The sequence below is a fragment of the Diceros bicornis genome, chromosome 36, assembly GCF_020826845.1.
Source record: "Diceros bicornis minor isolate mBicDic1 chromosome 36, mDicBic1.mat.cur, whole genome shotgun sequence".
Lineage (NCBI taxonomy): Eukaryota > Metazoa > Chordata > Mammalia > Perissodactyla > Rhinocerotidae > Diceros > Diceros bicornis.
The window spans coordinates 19,527,260-19,543,968 of NC_080775.1; the positions used below are offsets into that span (position 1 = coordinate 19,527,260).

The window sequence follows — 16,709 nt, forward strand, 5'->3', positions numbered from 1 at the left end:
AGTCTGCACATAGTGACTTCCTTACAAAGAATACAGTATGGAAAGGGATAGAAAAAAAGTAACTTTGCACTGGAGAAACATGACAAGCACTGCATCAGCCAGGTGAACAAGGTCAACATGACAGTGCCAAGTCAGGTCAATACTATATACCCTTGTCATGACATGATGGAAATAACCCTTTACTTTTGTAGTCTTCCTCTCTAAAACCCGTAATCCTATCTAATCATGAGGGGAAAAAATCAGACAAATTCCAGTAGAAAGGTAGTCTAAAATATACTTGACCAGTCATCAAAACAGAAATTGTAAGTCATCAAAAACAGAAAATCTGAGAAACTGTCACAATGAAGAGGCTCCTAAGGAAACATGACGTTACCAACTAAATAACCTCATCTTCAAAGGTGGGAAGTGTGCCCATTGTGTCTTTTATGTCCTTCATGGGTTAGTGTATTCTGCATGAAAATTGAAGGTGCTTAAAAAATGTGGGCCCACATGACATTTACTGTCTGAAATCTCAGAGCATATTAAATATCATCACGTGAAGATGACAAAACACGTGTTTGCCTGCAAATATAATTTACAGAATGATCATATCTAGTTCTGCATAATGAACCCTGTGTACAAAACTATTTTAATCTAAATAGCAATTCATGGGGTCTAGGACTTCTTTACTGTAAATTCTGTTTCAAAGCAGAATAAAGCCGGTTTTCAATTGGGTCACTTTCAGGTTGGTGACAGTTCGTTCCAATCCATAGTGGATTAGTCCTATATATACCTCATGCTTTTATTGGATTAAATATTCATTTCTTATGGCTACCTTATTTTGCAGGCCTTTTTTTCTTTCTAGGATTTTTCAATTTATCATGGTTTAGTTTTAGATCTTTAGGTCTCTGTCAACCTTTTTTTAAAACTAAAATAAATATTTAATCTAGTCTTTTTCATATGCTATATTCTGTCAGCCAGATTACCTTCAACTCTATTATGAGCACCAATGTTCTTTCCATTCTTATATCATTAACTGTAGAATGTGTGAGATTATCTTTTATTTCATATATTTGTCAACCAAGTTAATAGGTACTGTTTTTGTCATTTTGACTGAATTGAAGAAATTAGAAATGGCTAAACACCTAGAACACATTCTCACAAAAATAATCCACCTTTTCTATTTACCATGATGTTTTTTTAACAACAGTCTGACCACTATATTCTTGCCTTAAAGAAGATCTACTTCTCTTAGAATTGTAGGCTCTTTTTATTTTTTCTTGGAGCAAGTCAAATACCATAGAAATTCTACTCATTTCTTGGTTTACCGCAATTCAAAGCACTGACTTGATTTCTCTTCATGTCTTTGCTATTCTATAGTGTTAAGGAAATAAGCCTCCTTTAGAGATGTAGTCTATTTTAGCCATATTTAAAAAAACTAAAGAACCAATTATAGATTATAAATCAAAACACATTTCCTCTGTGGAATAATTATATGGCTCCACAGCCCATGACAGAGAAAAATAAAATAATCTCCAATGCATAGACTTGCATACTAAATAATGTCCACATATTGCCCTGGGTTAACTGTTAATTCTCACTAGTGTTAATTAAAATTATGTGGAAAAGATTCTAAATCACTCAATGAATTTGGCCTTTTAATTCTTCATCTTACCGATGCCCATAGTTGAAATATTTGCTGTTGTCTTAGATGCCCTCTCTTCAATCTCCATATTTAGACTACATTTTACTGGCAAATTATTTCTGGAAATTATTCAGGTTTTAGCTATTATATTATGGGATGATTCAAAGACTATGGAAAGACTATGGAAATCTCTAGAGTGTTACTATTTTCCTTCATGGAAATACTGCCTGACCTTGAGTAACTTACCCCCACCTCAGGCACACCAGCCTGAATCTACAATAACCTATGTATCAAAGGAATTGCTGAGCTTTGTTTAATTTGATAAAAAAGTTTTAGACCTTTAATGTGTATCACTTTGAAGCTATGAAGTGTTATCATTAGACTTCGTATCAGTTGAAATGATATTCACATATGCAAATCACTTTGAAAATTCTAGGTCAATTCACTTTTCTAAGTCCCCTTTAGATGAAGCCATTATGCCTTCAATTATTATAACCATCATTTGTAAAGCACCAGCTATATATTAGTGCTATTTTAGGCCCAAGAAAACACAGCAAAAACTTCTGTTTGTAAGAGACTTGGAGTCTGCATGGACAGACATGTAAACAGCTCTTATACGAGGCAGTAAGCATTTAATATAGGAATAAAAGGTTCGTAGGTGGCATGAAACAGGGAGTGTCCAACCTGGATCTTGGATGACAAAGAGTAAGGCAAGACAAGGGTAGAGAGAGAAGCTGTTTCTTTGAATCTTGAAGTTGAGCAGACCACCAGGAGCACAAGAGTGAATGATCAGTGCAGGGAAAGAAAGCAGCCTATGTGACCAAATGCAAGAATGGCAAGCAAGCGGCCTATTTGCAAACCTCCAGTCATAGGATAGAGTTGACTGTAGGTGCTTGGTTAGGAATTTGGGTTTATGTAATAGAGAATGGTCAGCCCTTCACTGATTAAAAGATGTTTTGAAAGTACAATCTATATAACTTGCTGAACAATTGGAGGTGGGACTAAGAGAGGGGGAGTTGTCTAGAAGTCTACCTTGGACAACTATTAAAATCACTAACTTATTTAATAGTACAGAATCTATAAAACGACTAAAAGGAGTATTCAAATTTAATGAAAATATTATAAAATAATGCTTTTATTTGTTATTTTGTATTTCCCCCAGTCGGAGAGACTTCTGAGGTTTGCCCAGAAGCCACTGATTTCTTGTGCCACAACAAGAAGTGTATCGCATCCCATCTTGTCTGTGACTATAAACCAGACTGCTCTGATAGGTCTGATGAAGCTCACTGTGGTAAGTATATTTGTCTGTTCTAATCTTGCCAGTTCAGCACAGATTTCCACTTTGTTTGTAGAGGAACATATTGGCATCGATAACTGAGAAATGTTCTTTTCATGCACTAGAGTAGATTTAGAATAGCCAAAACATTTTCCAACTTCTCTATACAAATATCCAAATGGCAGCCTTCTCATCCTTTTTATCCTCATACTAAAAACTGCAACAAATCTACAGCAAATTATATTACAGAAATTTTCCATCATATCATGGTATAGAACTGTGTGTGGAGTCAGAATTAAAATTGTCAGAAACTGAACTAGCAGTCTATATTTCTTCACTGGTTTTCATTACTATTTCCAAGCCTTTTCCAAAAAAAAATGGTTGATTTTATAGATGAGACTAAAAATGAGCATTTTGAATAAATGTTAGTTTAATGATTGATTTTATCAATTACAAAAGAGAACTAGACGAGCCACATTGGTTTTTTATTTAACCTTTAATTCAAGTGATTTTTTAAAGTCACATATAAAACCAAGTATGTAATTTTAAAACATGAGCTTGTATTTAAATCCAAAGTATTTTTTTTCATATATCTTACTGATAAGCATTTATATGGAATCTTGATACCACACAGGCTACCTGTTGCAGTTAGTATTTGCCACATAACAACCCACTCCAAAATTTAGTGGCCTAAACAAGATTCACTTTGCTCACAATTCTGCGGGTCAGTAATTCAGGAAGGAATCAGCTAGGCAGTTTGTTTCTGATCTACGTGGCTCAAACCAGTATGGCGGGAACTAGAGGATCACTTCCAAGAGGGCTTTGCCTCTCCATGTTTGGCACATCGGTACTCTTTGGTTTCTCTATCTGGCTCAACATGGAATCTCGTCCTCCAGGGCAATCCATGTGGCTTGGGCTTTCCGTGACATGGCTGTCACAGGATAGTTAGATGTCTTGCGTGGGATTGGCTTTTACCAAGTGCATGCTCCAAGAGCAAGCAGTCCAAAAGCCTAAGAAAAAACAGTAAGACTTAGCCTCAGAGGTTCCAGAATGTCCCTCCTGGCTCTTCCTAATGGTCACGCAAATAACAAAGTCTAGCCTAGATTTAGAGAAAGGGAATAGACTCCACCTCTCAATGGGAAAATGCCACACATTCATGGGGAAGAATACCATCCAAGTCATGTTGAAGGTTTTATTTTTAGCTCAATATCATTTTTATTCCTCCGGATCTTATAGTGATGATGCTTCTAAAGTGTTAATTTTATTTTTTTGGCATTTATCATTTTTTTAAATTGTGGTAAAATATAAATACCATAAAATTTACCATTTTAGGGGCTGGCCTGGTGGCGTAACAGCTAAGTGCGCTCACTCCACTCTGGCGGCCCGGGGTTCACGGGTTCGGATTCCGGCCTCGCACTGATGCACCACTTGTCAAGCCATGCTGTGGCGGCGTCCCATATAAAGTAGAGGAAGATGGGCACGGATGTTAGCCCAGGGCCAGTCTTCCTCAGCAAAAAGAGGAGGATTGGCATCAGATGTTAGCTCAGGACTAATCTTCCTCACCAAAAAAATATTACCATTTTAACTTTTTTAACTGAACAGTTGAGTGGCATTAAGTACATTCGCTTTGTTGTGTAGCCATCACCATCATTTATCCCCAGAACTTTTTTTATCTTGCAAAATTGAAACTCTGTACCCATTAAACAATAAGCTTCCATTTTCTCCACCTCTCAACCCCTGACAGCCACCATTCTACTTTCTGTTTCTATGAATTTGGTGACTCTAGGCATCTCATATAAGTAGAATCATACAGTATTTGTCTTTTTGTAGATGGCTTATTTTACTTAGCATAATGTTCTCAACATTCATGCCATATTTTAATTTTATATCAAAGTGTAAAAGGAAGCAAAAATGATTGATACTTTTTAAACTATAGCATGAACTCTACAGTATTATAATCTTAATTTTATAAAATATTATGTATTTCCTTTATAATATATGTATTCTCAAATGAAATTTATATACATTGAATAACACTTCGTGGTGTTATTTCTAGCTTCTTTTAAGTGCACCAAAAAATATATTTTTTGATACTGACTGTAAGGAATTGATTTCAATGGAGTTCTAAAACAATGCTCTGAAACATTTGTGAAATCACCATTTTCCCCACAAGACATAACAAGTAGAGCATTTAATAATCGCCAGTAAAACATTAAAAGTTTGACCAAATTTATAAAGGTTCTAAAGGAAAAATACTTTGACTATGATGACATTGACGTACATAATCCAGTGGGGGGAAAGGGCAGCTGTCACAGGCAGATAGAAAAGTTATTACAGAGAGTAAATTATCTTCCTGTCATGTAAAGATGTACATATATTGAAAATATTTACATAAAAATTATACTCTGCCATTTGTTCCTATTCCTAGTGCGGGCTAGGAACAACTTTCTAAACATTGGGTATATGAAAATGAACAAGACTTTGTCTTAGGCTTTAAAAATTCACTTTCTACTGTGGAAAAAAAACTAGGGGGAAAATGTATGAAATTATAATATTCTTTGCTTTTTAAACAACTTATTAGTAAATGAGAGGATTCCTGGTTAATTTTAAAGTATAACAAGTGCTCTCATATGAAGAATAACCTGTGTGTGTGCACATCTGTATACACATTATAAAAACAGGCTTACAAACATTAGAAAGAGGTATGGATATTTCGGTTTTTCAAATGCAAATGCTGCCCATGTTCTTTTTGCTTCACTCATTTTTCTTCTCAGGCTGCCTTATATGGTTTTTATTTTTCCCACAGCTATTTGAGGTATTGATGTGAAAACACACAAAGGCAGTTTTGATTTTCAGAAACTGAAGTCAATTACATACTCACATCTGTTAGTGTTACCCACAACTTTGATGGACAACTGCCAGAAGTATTTGAATTTATTAAAATAAAAGCAGTATGTTGACAAATGAAATAGTCACTTTTCTTAAAACCTCTTGATACATTTTGTTCATATCCGAAAGGAACACTACACAGCACACATAGATATACAGGTGGCTCATTGATTCTGCAAACTGACTTCATCAATATTTCATATTGATGGTCATTTGGATACATTGGAGGCATCAGGGCTGGATTCGTGCCTTAAGTCAGATAATCTATTGTGGACAATGGAATAAATTACAACATTTTCAAAATGACCTTTGGAGATATATAACAAAAGAATTGACCTTTGGCATTATTAAACCCAAGTCTTCACTTTGACTTTGCCCCTCACTTGTTGAGCAGCTATTTAAATTTTTAGAGACTCACTTTCCTCATCTATGTAGTAGATTGAATAACATTCATCCTATAGAGTGCTTTGAGAATTAAATGAAACAATATAAAAAGTATATTTGTTCGGTCCTCTAAGATTAATAATGTTAGCTTCTTCCATTTCATTATTTTTATATTCTCTTGAAGTGTTTAGTCATAGCGAATGTCTTATTTATGTGTCCTTTATACTCAGCAGAAAATAAATGCAACTATTCCTCTTGACTAAATTTTTACTGTAGGTGATGAGCAAAGATAAAATTTTCGTTTGCATCTCTACCTCCTGTTGCAAAAATACATGGCTTATACTAAATGAGACCAATTACTTTTAGAAACAGTTAAGTAGAGAATGTCCTCTTTTCTTCATTTTTTTTAATTTTATTTATTTATTTTTTTCCCCAAAGCCCCAGGAGATAGTTGTATGTCATAGGTGCACATCCTTCTAGTTGCTGTATGTGGGACGCGGCCTCAGCATGGCCGGAGAAGCGGTGCGTCGGTGCGCGCCCGGGATCCGAACCCGGGCCGCCAGCAGCAGAGCGCGTGCACTTAACCGCTAAGCCACGGGGCCGGCCCTGTGCTCTTTTCTTTCATGGGAGGAAATTATACCTAAAACATGTATTGTGTGCCTTGTGTTCTAGGCTAGGGATGTACGGCACGTGGGTGGGCACTTTCTCTCCTGCCCCTCACAGTGACAAACACCATTATTCAGTCATGTCATTCTTTTCCACTTACCCAGATCCTTCAAAATCCTTCTCAATGCAGCACTCCAAGAAGCCATTTCACAGTGAGGAGAAACTATTTAATATTCCTGTGTTATGCCTTATGGTATGGCAAAATAAGGTAGATATGTGGATGTGAGGAATTAAAAATAATTGAGGAACCATCTCTTAAAAAATATAAGGTAGTTGATCAATATTTATACTGACCATACAACTATAAGGCTTAATATTATACTGCTGGGAACATGTCAGTTGTTTAAAGAGAGTGTTAGTAATGCTTGAAATCCATTCAAGGGATCATGATAAAGATCACAATTTGGAAAATATTATTTCTAAATCAATAGCCATTTTGAAAATACTAATATTCATCATCAAGAAATATTTCAAAGTCTTCATATCATCCATTGTTCAATAATTAAGTATGAAACCACTTATGGTGTATATAATGCAGTTCAATAATAATACCTGATCACGTGAAAATGTTTACAATAATTCAGTGGCAAACAATAATTAAGAGGACAATATAAAATAAAGATGTGATGGATTTCTGAATGAATGTAATAACCATAATTGTTGTTAAGTGCCATAACACACACACACACACACACACACACACACACACAGGCTCTGAGAACTGACATGGTCTGGAAAGGGAGAGATAGGACATAAGTTGGATGTTCAAGGAAGAGTATGATTCGCTAGATAGAATAGAGAAGATATATTAAGATACTTGTAGCAGAAATTCCAACCTCGACCAGTTTAGACAGCATGATAGTCTCTGCTAGTTGCCTATCCTTTTTTTTTTTTTTTTTTGTCCCTTAAAAACAGAACTCTGATTTTATTTGGGGCAGCATTGTGACCAGTTGCAAATACCGTCTTCTCCAAACTTCATTGTGACCACCAGAGGCCAATAGATATACATGGAAATTTTGAGAAGGTATCTCTTTCAGAAAGTAAAAGCACCAGAATAGACAAATTCCTCTTCCTTTCCTCTTCCCATTTCTTTCAATGCCTTGAATATTTGTGATACTGGGAAGTACAGCACCTTGTAACCATGTAACCTTGTACCCACGAATGAAGTCACCTTGTAACCATGAATGAGCATGAGGATGACAAGATGACAGAAAGGAAAGATGGAAAATATGTGCTTCACAAATGCACGGTTGAACCACAATGCCAACCTTAAACTGACAACTTCCTGACTTACTGTTAATTGAGATAAATTAATTCCTGTCTGTTTAAACTACTATTATTTGGGTTTTCAGTTACTTGGAACCCAAATGCCTTTCTAACTGATACAGACAATAAGGAAAGTGTATTATCTCAAATAGCTAGAAGTCCGAAAGCAAGGGCACTCTAGAGTTGGTTAATTTAGTCACTTTTGTCATCCAAAGTACAGAACTGTTTGGACTCCTTTCTTCTTTATGCTGTGTCATCTTCAGGTAACTGACTTTCTTACAAAGTCAGCTCCCCATATAATCTCTTCGGTCTCGGGCAACACATCTTTGCAATGATATCCTGGAAAAAGGACAAATAGATTTTCTTCTTTTTGGTTTAGTTTTAAGGACAAGGAAAACTTTTTCTGGGTGCCTTTTTCCCATTGTCTAGAATTGCATCCCGCGACCTATGCCTATAATCAAGACAAGGACAGAGAGAACGTTGCATCACAATTGCTTAGGTAAACGATGAGCCACATCTGGAGCTAAGGAGGAGGCTGTTTCACCCTTGAAACACACGTCAGAGTGAAAGAAGGTGAATACTCAGATAAAATTGCAGTTCTGTCCTGAACAAGAGCGGGAAGGAATGAACTGACAAATGAGTGCCAACTGCTACAGAAACATTCAAAAAAGAGAGAGAGAAGTAGTCCTAAATATAAAAGTTGGAAAAAAAGTCAGTTTTGTTCAAGAGGTAATTTTCTGAAAAATTTGGTTGGAGTAGAGAGAATTTGGAGGATGAGACAGATTTTAGCCTAAAAAACACTTTGCATAGAAGGAAAGGTTATTGTATGCAAGTCCAGAGATTTTGGAGAGTATTTTCAAACAATGCAAAAATCTGAATATTTTGAGCAAAAGAAATAATGCAAGAACAGTCTTACAGATGATTAATGTGCTTTGGGTTTGTAAGGTTGATAGGAGGAAGGCTACACTTAAAAAGAAACTCTTAAAATAAACCAGGGGCTTGAACCAATGGAACTGGGACAGGGGCTATGGAACTGCAAAGAATTAAACAAGTTCTCGAAGGGAGAATCTACAGGTATTGGTGATAGATTGGATATGGAAATGAAGAATGTAGAATCAAAGATAACTCCAAAGGTTGAATCTTTAAAAAGAGAGAGAAGATTCATGCTATGAAATTAATCAATAATCTCAGAGAGAAGAACCCATTTGGAAAAGTGAATGATGAGTTTGTTTTAGGCTTGTTGGTTTGAGGCAACAGTTGCATATTCCAAGTTCAGCAAGCATTTGAAGATAAACACCTGCATTTCATGATGGCTGTAGATTTGTGGGCCATCTGCATGAAAGTGTGAAAGGCCATGGAAAGGATGAGTGAAATTATATAGAGTGAGAAATTTAAGCAAATATATATATATATATTTTAAATGAAGAGGGACACCTTGGCTGTTTCTGCAGGTTATAAGAAAGGAATTAGTAGAAAATGTGAGATTGAAGGGTGTGGAAAAGTTGTGTAACTTTGAAATAAATGAAGCTGTGGAATGCTAATAGCAGTGTTTGATAAAGGGTTGAGATCATAAGCTGAGATTAGCCCTAGAAAAGAGAAAAGGAAAAGTGATGTAATTTTAGGTAGAGAGCATGAAATATGAGAGAATTTATCCTGATTGTATAGATATCTTTCGAGTCAAAGCTAAAGTCGTATGTTAAATAAGGTGGAACAGGAAGGACAAGGCTGGTCACAGAGAATGGAAAAGGTTGTAGGATAATTGTAGGGCCTATGTGTAAAGGAGTCAGTTACATAGAAATACAATAGTGCAGAACCTGTAGGTGACGTCATTCTAAAGAGCACCAATGGCTGTCTTGTATATATACTGGAAGATTATGCATGTTCGTAGCTGTGTTAGCTAAACATCTGGAGAACTGAATTTCTCACTTTTTTTTTTTTTTTTTTTGTGAGGAGATCAGCCCTGTGCTAACATCCGCCAATCCTCCTCCTTTTTTTGCTGAGGAAGACGGCCCTGGGCTAACATCTGTGCCCATCTTCCTCCACTTTATATGGGACACCGCCACAGCATGGCTTGCCAAGCAGTGCGTCGGTGCGCGCCCGGGATCCGAACCAGCGAACCCCGGGCCGCCACAGCGGAGCGCGCGCACTTAACCGCTTGCGCCACCGGGCCGGCCCCCTGAATTTCTCACTTTTATCCAAATAATGTAAACCTATCTGTATCATACAATGCTGGCATAATAAGTATTAAAAAAGGATATTCAGAGCCCATAAGTAAGCATATAATAATCAATGAATTATAAGTCATGTAGAATGAATGAAATAAATGTACATAATTAAAAATGATTCTAGTTTTTAGGGATAAGATGCAATCATGCATGAGAAGTGAAATGCTAATATTTTATGAAAATACTCGCAGGGATCCAGAAAATTTTCTATAAAAATATTAAAGCTTTGTTTGCTATATGTCTGGCATCCATTTTAACAGCAAGTTTTTATTCTGATGAAGTTTCTATGTGCCAATATTAGTTTTATGTTAAGAAAAAGTTATGAACTAGAAATCATCTGGAGAAGAAATGCTAAAAACAACACAAACGTCATCTTTCTAAAGAGAAATGACAATCTCAGTTGATTCATACTGATTAAATCACCCAATAATTCATTGTGTCTGCACAACACAGTCAATTTTTACAGTGAATGCTCAAAAATAATAACTGCTGTGCAAAAAAAATTAAAGAAAAATGAAAACAGATATCAGGGTGTTATGATGGCAATTTTCACACATGAGTTGGTAGTAGACATTCAGTTATTATCTAGTAATTTTTCTCATTGTGAATAACTTAATTTTTAATGAGTTATCAATCAACACTTTTAGAAGACTTCTTTTATTCTTTAGTCACTAGCTCTGAAATGTTGCACATGGGTGATTGGTATGTGCGCCGAGATGGTTTGTCCTATACTGTTTACTTCCCCAAAAGGTACCTTTTCTTTAGTTAATGACTTTGCCTCCCTAATGGACTATGCTACTCAAACACCAGAGTGAACAGAGGGACTGAACTAAACATCCAGACAACTGAAGCTGTTGACTTATTTGACCTGAATTATTTGTATTCATAACGTTATATTCATTGTTCATGTGTAGACAGTTTTATCTATCATCTATAAATATTATTAGTCAATCCATATAACTCCTTAATGGATAAATGACAATATTCATGCACTGCTTCTAGACCTCGTGATTAAAAAAGCTATGATGTACAATTGATATTACCAATGGGTGCGAATGTCCTGGTTCTTTAAATTTATTAATAAATAACTAGAATATGCAAATATAATTGAAAATGTAGCATAATAAGTGCAATATACATTTCCAGAACACTCTGTTAGTATTTTTGTTTCCTTAGGCCTGTATACAAGCACAACAGGAAGCTGCAATTTTGAAACAACTTCAGGAAACTGGACCACCGCCTGTAATCTCACTCAAGACTCGCAAGATGACTTAGACTGGGCCACCAGCAGCAGAATTTCCACTGAAGCATTGAGTCCAGACTCTGATCATACACCAGGTAAATCTAGTAGAGATACCCAGACCAAGTAATCCACTGGGCTAGGAATCTTCTTTAACTTTTTGAGTGAATATCAGAGTGCATTCCTTACATCTGTGTGGCGGGAGAGCACAAAAGGTTTTATAAACAGACAGTTAATCCCTTCTATTTTGATGCCTGAATTATTGAAGAGACCCAGAACTGACGTTTGCTATAGGGAAATCCGTGACTCATATTTTAAGAGACTCACAGATTGTGTTTACTCTACCCCAAAGGGGTCCTTAAGGACAATTGGGGAAGGAGTAGGTAGGGGTCATTCAGATTAACGCATGCAATAGGCAAAGGTATACAATTATCAACGATAAGAGTTCTCATGACGCCACAACGGCCAGTATCTGGCCACCAATTTCATTCCAGTCCCTCTGAAGGGCAGCGACAAAGATGTAAAAGGTAAGTGGTGATGGGAATGAGCATCAACAAAGTCTTGACAAGTTTTGCTTCCTGCCCTGTGATATGAGATGAATACAATCTTTCATGATTTTACAGTTAATAGAGTCAGAGTATTGGTAAGCTTGTAATCTTATTTATTTTTACCCTGAAGTCTTGCCTACTCACTACTTTTCTTTTCTTAGGAATCTAAGTTTTCCTAGGGATAAAAAATAACTCTTTTTAGAGATAACTTTTCTTAGGGATAAAACTTTTCCAACTTTTCTTAGGGATAACCTAAGATATTTGCAATAGTTAATTTTATGTGTCAGCTTGGAGGATGTTTTTGCATGAGGATAACATTTATATTGGTTAACTTTGAGCAGACTGCCCTCCATAATGTGTGGCGGCTCGTCCAATCAGTTGATGGCCTGAATAGAACAGAACCGACTGACCTTCCCAAGCAAGAAGTAATTCCCCAACAGATTGTCTTCAGACTTCATCTGCACCGTTGGCTCTCCTAGGTCTCTAGCTTGCTGGCCCACACTGCAGATTTTGGGCTTGACAGCCTCCATAATTACATGAGCCAAATTCCATATAATAAATGTCTTTCTATATTTATGCATATCCTATTAGTTCTGTTTCTCTGGAGAACCCTAACTAATACAATATTACTCAAAACAATGGAAGCATAGGCACAATGAAAAAGAACAAGATTATATGGAATTAAAATAACTTTTCATACGAAAAGTATACAAGATTGGCTCAGCCATTTTACGACTAGTGGAAAGAGAACAACACTTTTATTATGTATATATTCCGGGCAGATTGAAAATGTCATGATGTTCAATTACAGTGTGGGTGCCATTCTTGTTTTAAAGTTTTCCCTAATTCATCTTGAAATTGAGTATTTTTAGTCCTTTTGACCTGCCAAGTTATATTTTCTCCTTTGTTCACCAAGTGTTTTTTTTCCTTAAAAAACATGAAGTTAGTGATACTAGATTATAGGTTAATAGAACAGGATAGAAAAATCAAGACACTGAGGTCAATAATTGGGAGGATTTAATATATAAAAAGGAAAAAGACAGGAAAAGATTTTCAAAAGCCACCTACCTGTGGCTGAGAGATGGCATTGGGGGGCGGGAGAAGGATACTCATACATGGTTATGGGAAATTTTCCATTTTGGAAAGCATTCTGGCCATAGGAAATAAAAAGAACAACACATAAGCACATGTGTATAAGGACATTTACTTCATCATTGTTTGTAGTTGAAAAAATGGAAAATAAAATGAATGCCCATCATTCATAAATCATTTATTTGTTCCTTGATTCCTTTATTTATTTGCTTACTGAATGCCAGGCACTGTTCTAGGTCCTGGGAATACATGGGTGAATAAAACAGACAAAAATTGTTGCCACAGTGGAGTTCACCTTCTGCAAGGAGGGAAATGATCATGAATAAACACGATCAGGAAATAAATTATATGGCTTATTAGAAGTTGAGGGGAAAGAAAGAAAAGAGTAGAGTAGTTAGGATTTGGAAGGCCAATGGATGGGTGTGCGCATTGGAGTTGGAGGAGGATTGCCACTTAAATGGGTTGATCAAAATAGGCTACATTGAGAAAATGCCATTTGAAAAAGACTTGAAGGAGGTGAAGGGGTGAGCCATGTGGATACCTAAGGAAAGAGTGTTCCAGCCACAGGGACGGCCAGTGTCAAATGCCCTGAGATCAGAGTATGCCTGGTGGGTATCTCAACCTGGGCATAATTGAATGAATTGTGGGGCTGTCCTGTGCACTGTGGGATGTTTGGCAGTATCCCTGGTCTCTACACACTAGATGCCGCTAACACTACTCTCCTAGTCTTGACAACTCAAAATGTCTTTAGAAATTGCCAACTATGCCCTGGAGGCCAAAATCACCCCCTGCTGAGAACCTAGAGGAACAGCCTGGAGTCCACTGTAACTTGTTGAATCCACAGCATGCAACATTATGCAGCCACAAAAAAGAGAGAGTTTAGATTTGTAGGGATTTCCAAATAGTATTGTTCAAGGAATAAAGCAATATGCAAAATGATTATATAGGATGATCCAACTTTTCTAAAACAAAGAATGACTAATGCCCCTGTATTCGTGCATATGAATAAATCTGTACGTAGATATTTCTATGAATAACTATGTGAGCGTGGAGAAAAGGATGTAAAGGATACATACATCCTTTGGATAAATATGGATATTTATGTTTGGATAAATATGTTTATTAACATAGATTAGTTGGATGGGTGGTAAGGTTGGAGTAGAGGAGAGGGAGAATAAATCCGAAAATAAGTAACTAAATCCAGTAATTGCATTGAAAAGAAGATCTAATATACATGATGGTAGCACATTTATGTGTTTGTGGAAAATGTGGTGGATATTTTTAAGTTTTACCACTTTTCACTCTCTTAATATTTACTTTTTCTTTAATATTTCTTTTCATCAGTTTTACATTACTAAGGATTATCACTTTTTCTAAAATGTTTAAAATACAAATAAACAGAAAAAGAAAAACTTCTCTAGTAATCCCAGTAGTGTAAGCGATATAACCACCTATAAGCTTTGTATTTGTGTAGCTGCCATTCTTTCTTAACAGATATATTTCCAACTAAAAGTAGGTTTCTACTTGATCTAGTAATGTAGAAAATATAGTGTGAACAAGTTTATATGTTACAAAATATTTTTAGCAACATAGCTTTAGTTATAGCATAGTATTCTACTTTTTGGATATATCATAATTTATAAGATTATCTAATGGTAAACTCAAATTATTTCCTAACACTTTCACTATAATAAACATCACAACAATGAATATACATTTAGATGGAACTTTATTACTTTTATGATAATTCCTGAGGATAAAGATATGTTTCTCTTCCTTGGGAAATTATGAGAAATAAGCAGATTTTCATTTTTGCTGCTAAGATGCAGACAGTAATATCTAGATACAGATGCCTGTGAGTTCTTTAGATTACACCTGCAGCAATCTTTCCTTATCTTAAGACAGTATTTGAAACTCACAGAGTAGGTCTGCCGGTATAATGTTACCAGTGGTACACAAAGTACTGTAGGCTCAGTTTAGGAAAAGGTAAAAAAGTATTTATCAACGGACATGAGAAAGGTTCCATTGTTCAAAAAGACAAACACGAGTGATCAATTGACACCTTTTAGTGGAACAATTAAAGACTATTAATGACAGTATTTGTTTTCTTTTTTGAACTTTTATAGCTTGTGCAAGTTCTTTAAAGACCACATGAAAAAGTTTCAAATCTGGTTATTTATGCAATATTGTATACAAGTAATGTTATCCACAGATAATGAAAAGTAATCATTCTGACAGAATACTTTATTATCCTCCCTGTTCATCACTACTTGAGACAGTACATTTTTACAGAGTGCTCTCTTCAAAGCAGCCTGATTATATCATCCTTGATACACTAAAACGGCTCATTGAACTTTGTTTAGGCATCTCTGAGACAATAGGCTGCTAAGTAAAATGTAAGGACATTAATTAATTTTGACCCTCTGGGAAAAACAAAATTCTTTATGAGAAGGCCAACAGATTCAAAGAGCCTTTGGTCTATTTCTAAGCATCACAACCTCACTGTTAATTAAACCTGTATTTATGGTTCTTTTCACTTATTGTTACCAAGATGAAGAATCAGATACATAAAGAGGACATTTTCAATGCCCATCACAGGCCTATTTGTGAGTCTTTTTGGAGCCATTGGCGAAGTTGTAGAGAGAAATTACAAACATTAATCCGGTCTCTAGTCTGCACATGAATAGTGTTCAGCCTTAGTATATATGGGATTTAATGGCAAGAGTGATATTTGCATGACATGAATTAATAAAGGTACAATGCAAAAGGCTACTCTTTTTTTCCCTTCCTTCATAACTTTATTTGCTTTTTAATGGTATAATTGACTATCTCCACAATTAGACTACAAACTATGGTAGGACGGGAGTCACATCTTTTGCTATTCTTATATTCCCTCCAGCATTTAAGATTGCTAGCTCTTGATAAATACTTGTACAGTTTCATGTTCTTGGATCTGTCTCCATCTGTATTTATTAACAGCGAAGTCTTTTGGATTAATTAATGCAACAAGCATTTCCTGAGTGCCTTAAATTCCACACACAATGTGTTGGGAACTGAGGGTATGAATTAACTAGATGTTTGTAAAGTAACTGGAATGGAATATGCTGCCTGAGCTAACCCACATGCTTATATAAGATTGTGCAATTCTGTATTCACAGCCCAAGGTCAAAAAATACCCCCAAATGATCTGAGTGATTCTAATGCTCTAATGTATATAATACAGTTTAAAACATTAAGTGTTCAACAAATATAACGTGCTTGATATTTGGTTGACAGAGCCCTGCAGGCTAGGCAGATGATAACTGTACTTCCTGTTGGGCAGACAGGACACGTATTATTATTTCTATGTTAGAGATGAGGAACAAGAAAAGCTAAATGACTTCTCTGAGCCTGTATAATGAGTAACAAAGCCAGAACTGAACCCCCGGTGCACGGACCCTAATCCAGGCCCTTTCCCAGGTCATCGCTATAGCATGCCCCGTCTGTATATACAGCTTCT

At 36.0% G+C, this 16,709-nt stretch overlaps 1 protein-coding gene across 8 annotated transcripts in view; it reads left to right on the forward strand.

Moving 5' to 3' along the window:
* Nucleotides 1–16,709, forward strand: part of MALRD1 (MAM and LDL receptor class A domain containing 1) — an 847,485-nt gene that overhangs the window by 637,631 nt on the left and 193,145 nt on the right. For all 8 annotated transcript variants that reach the window (XM_058532519.1, XM_058532517.1, XM_058532520.1 and 5 more), the window contains 2 exons: nt 2,787–2,915; nt 11,507–11,668. In XM_058532519.1, the coding sequence (XP_058388502.1) occupies nt 2,787–2,915; nt 11,507–11,668 (291 nt within the window). The remainder of the gene's footprint in view (nt 1–2,786; nt 2,916–11,506; nt 11,669–16,709) is intronic.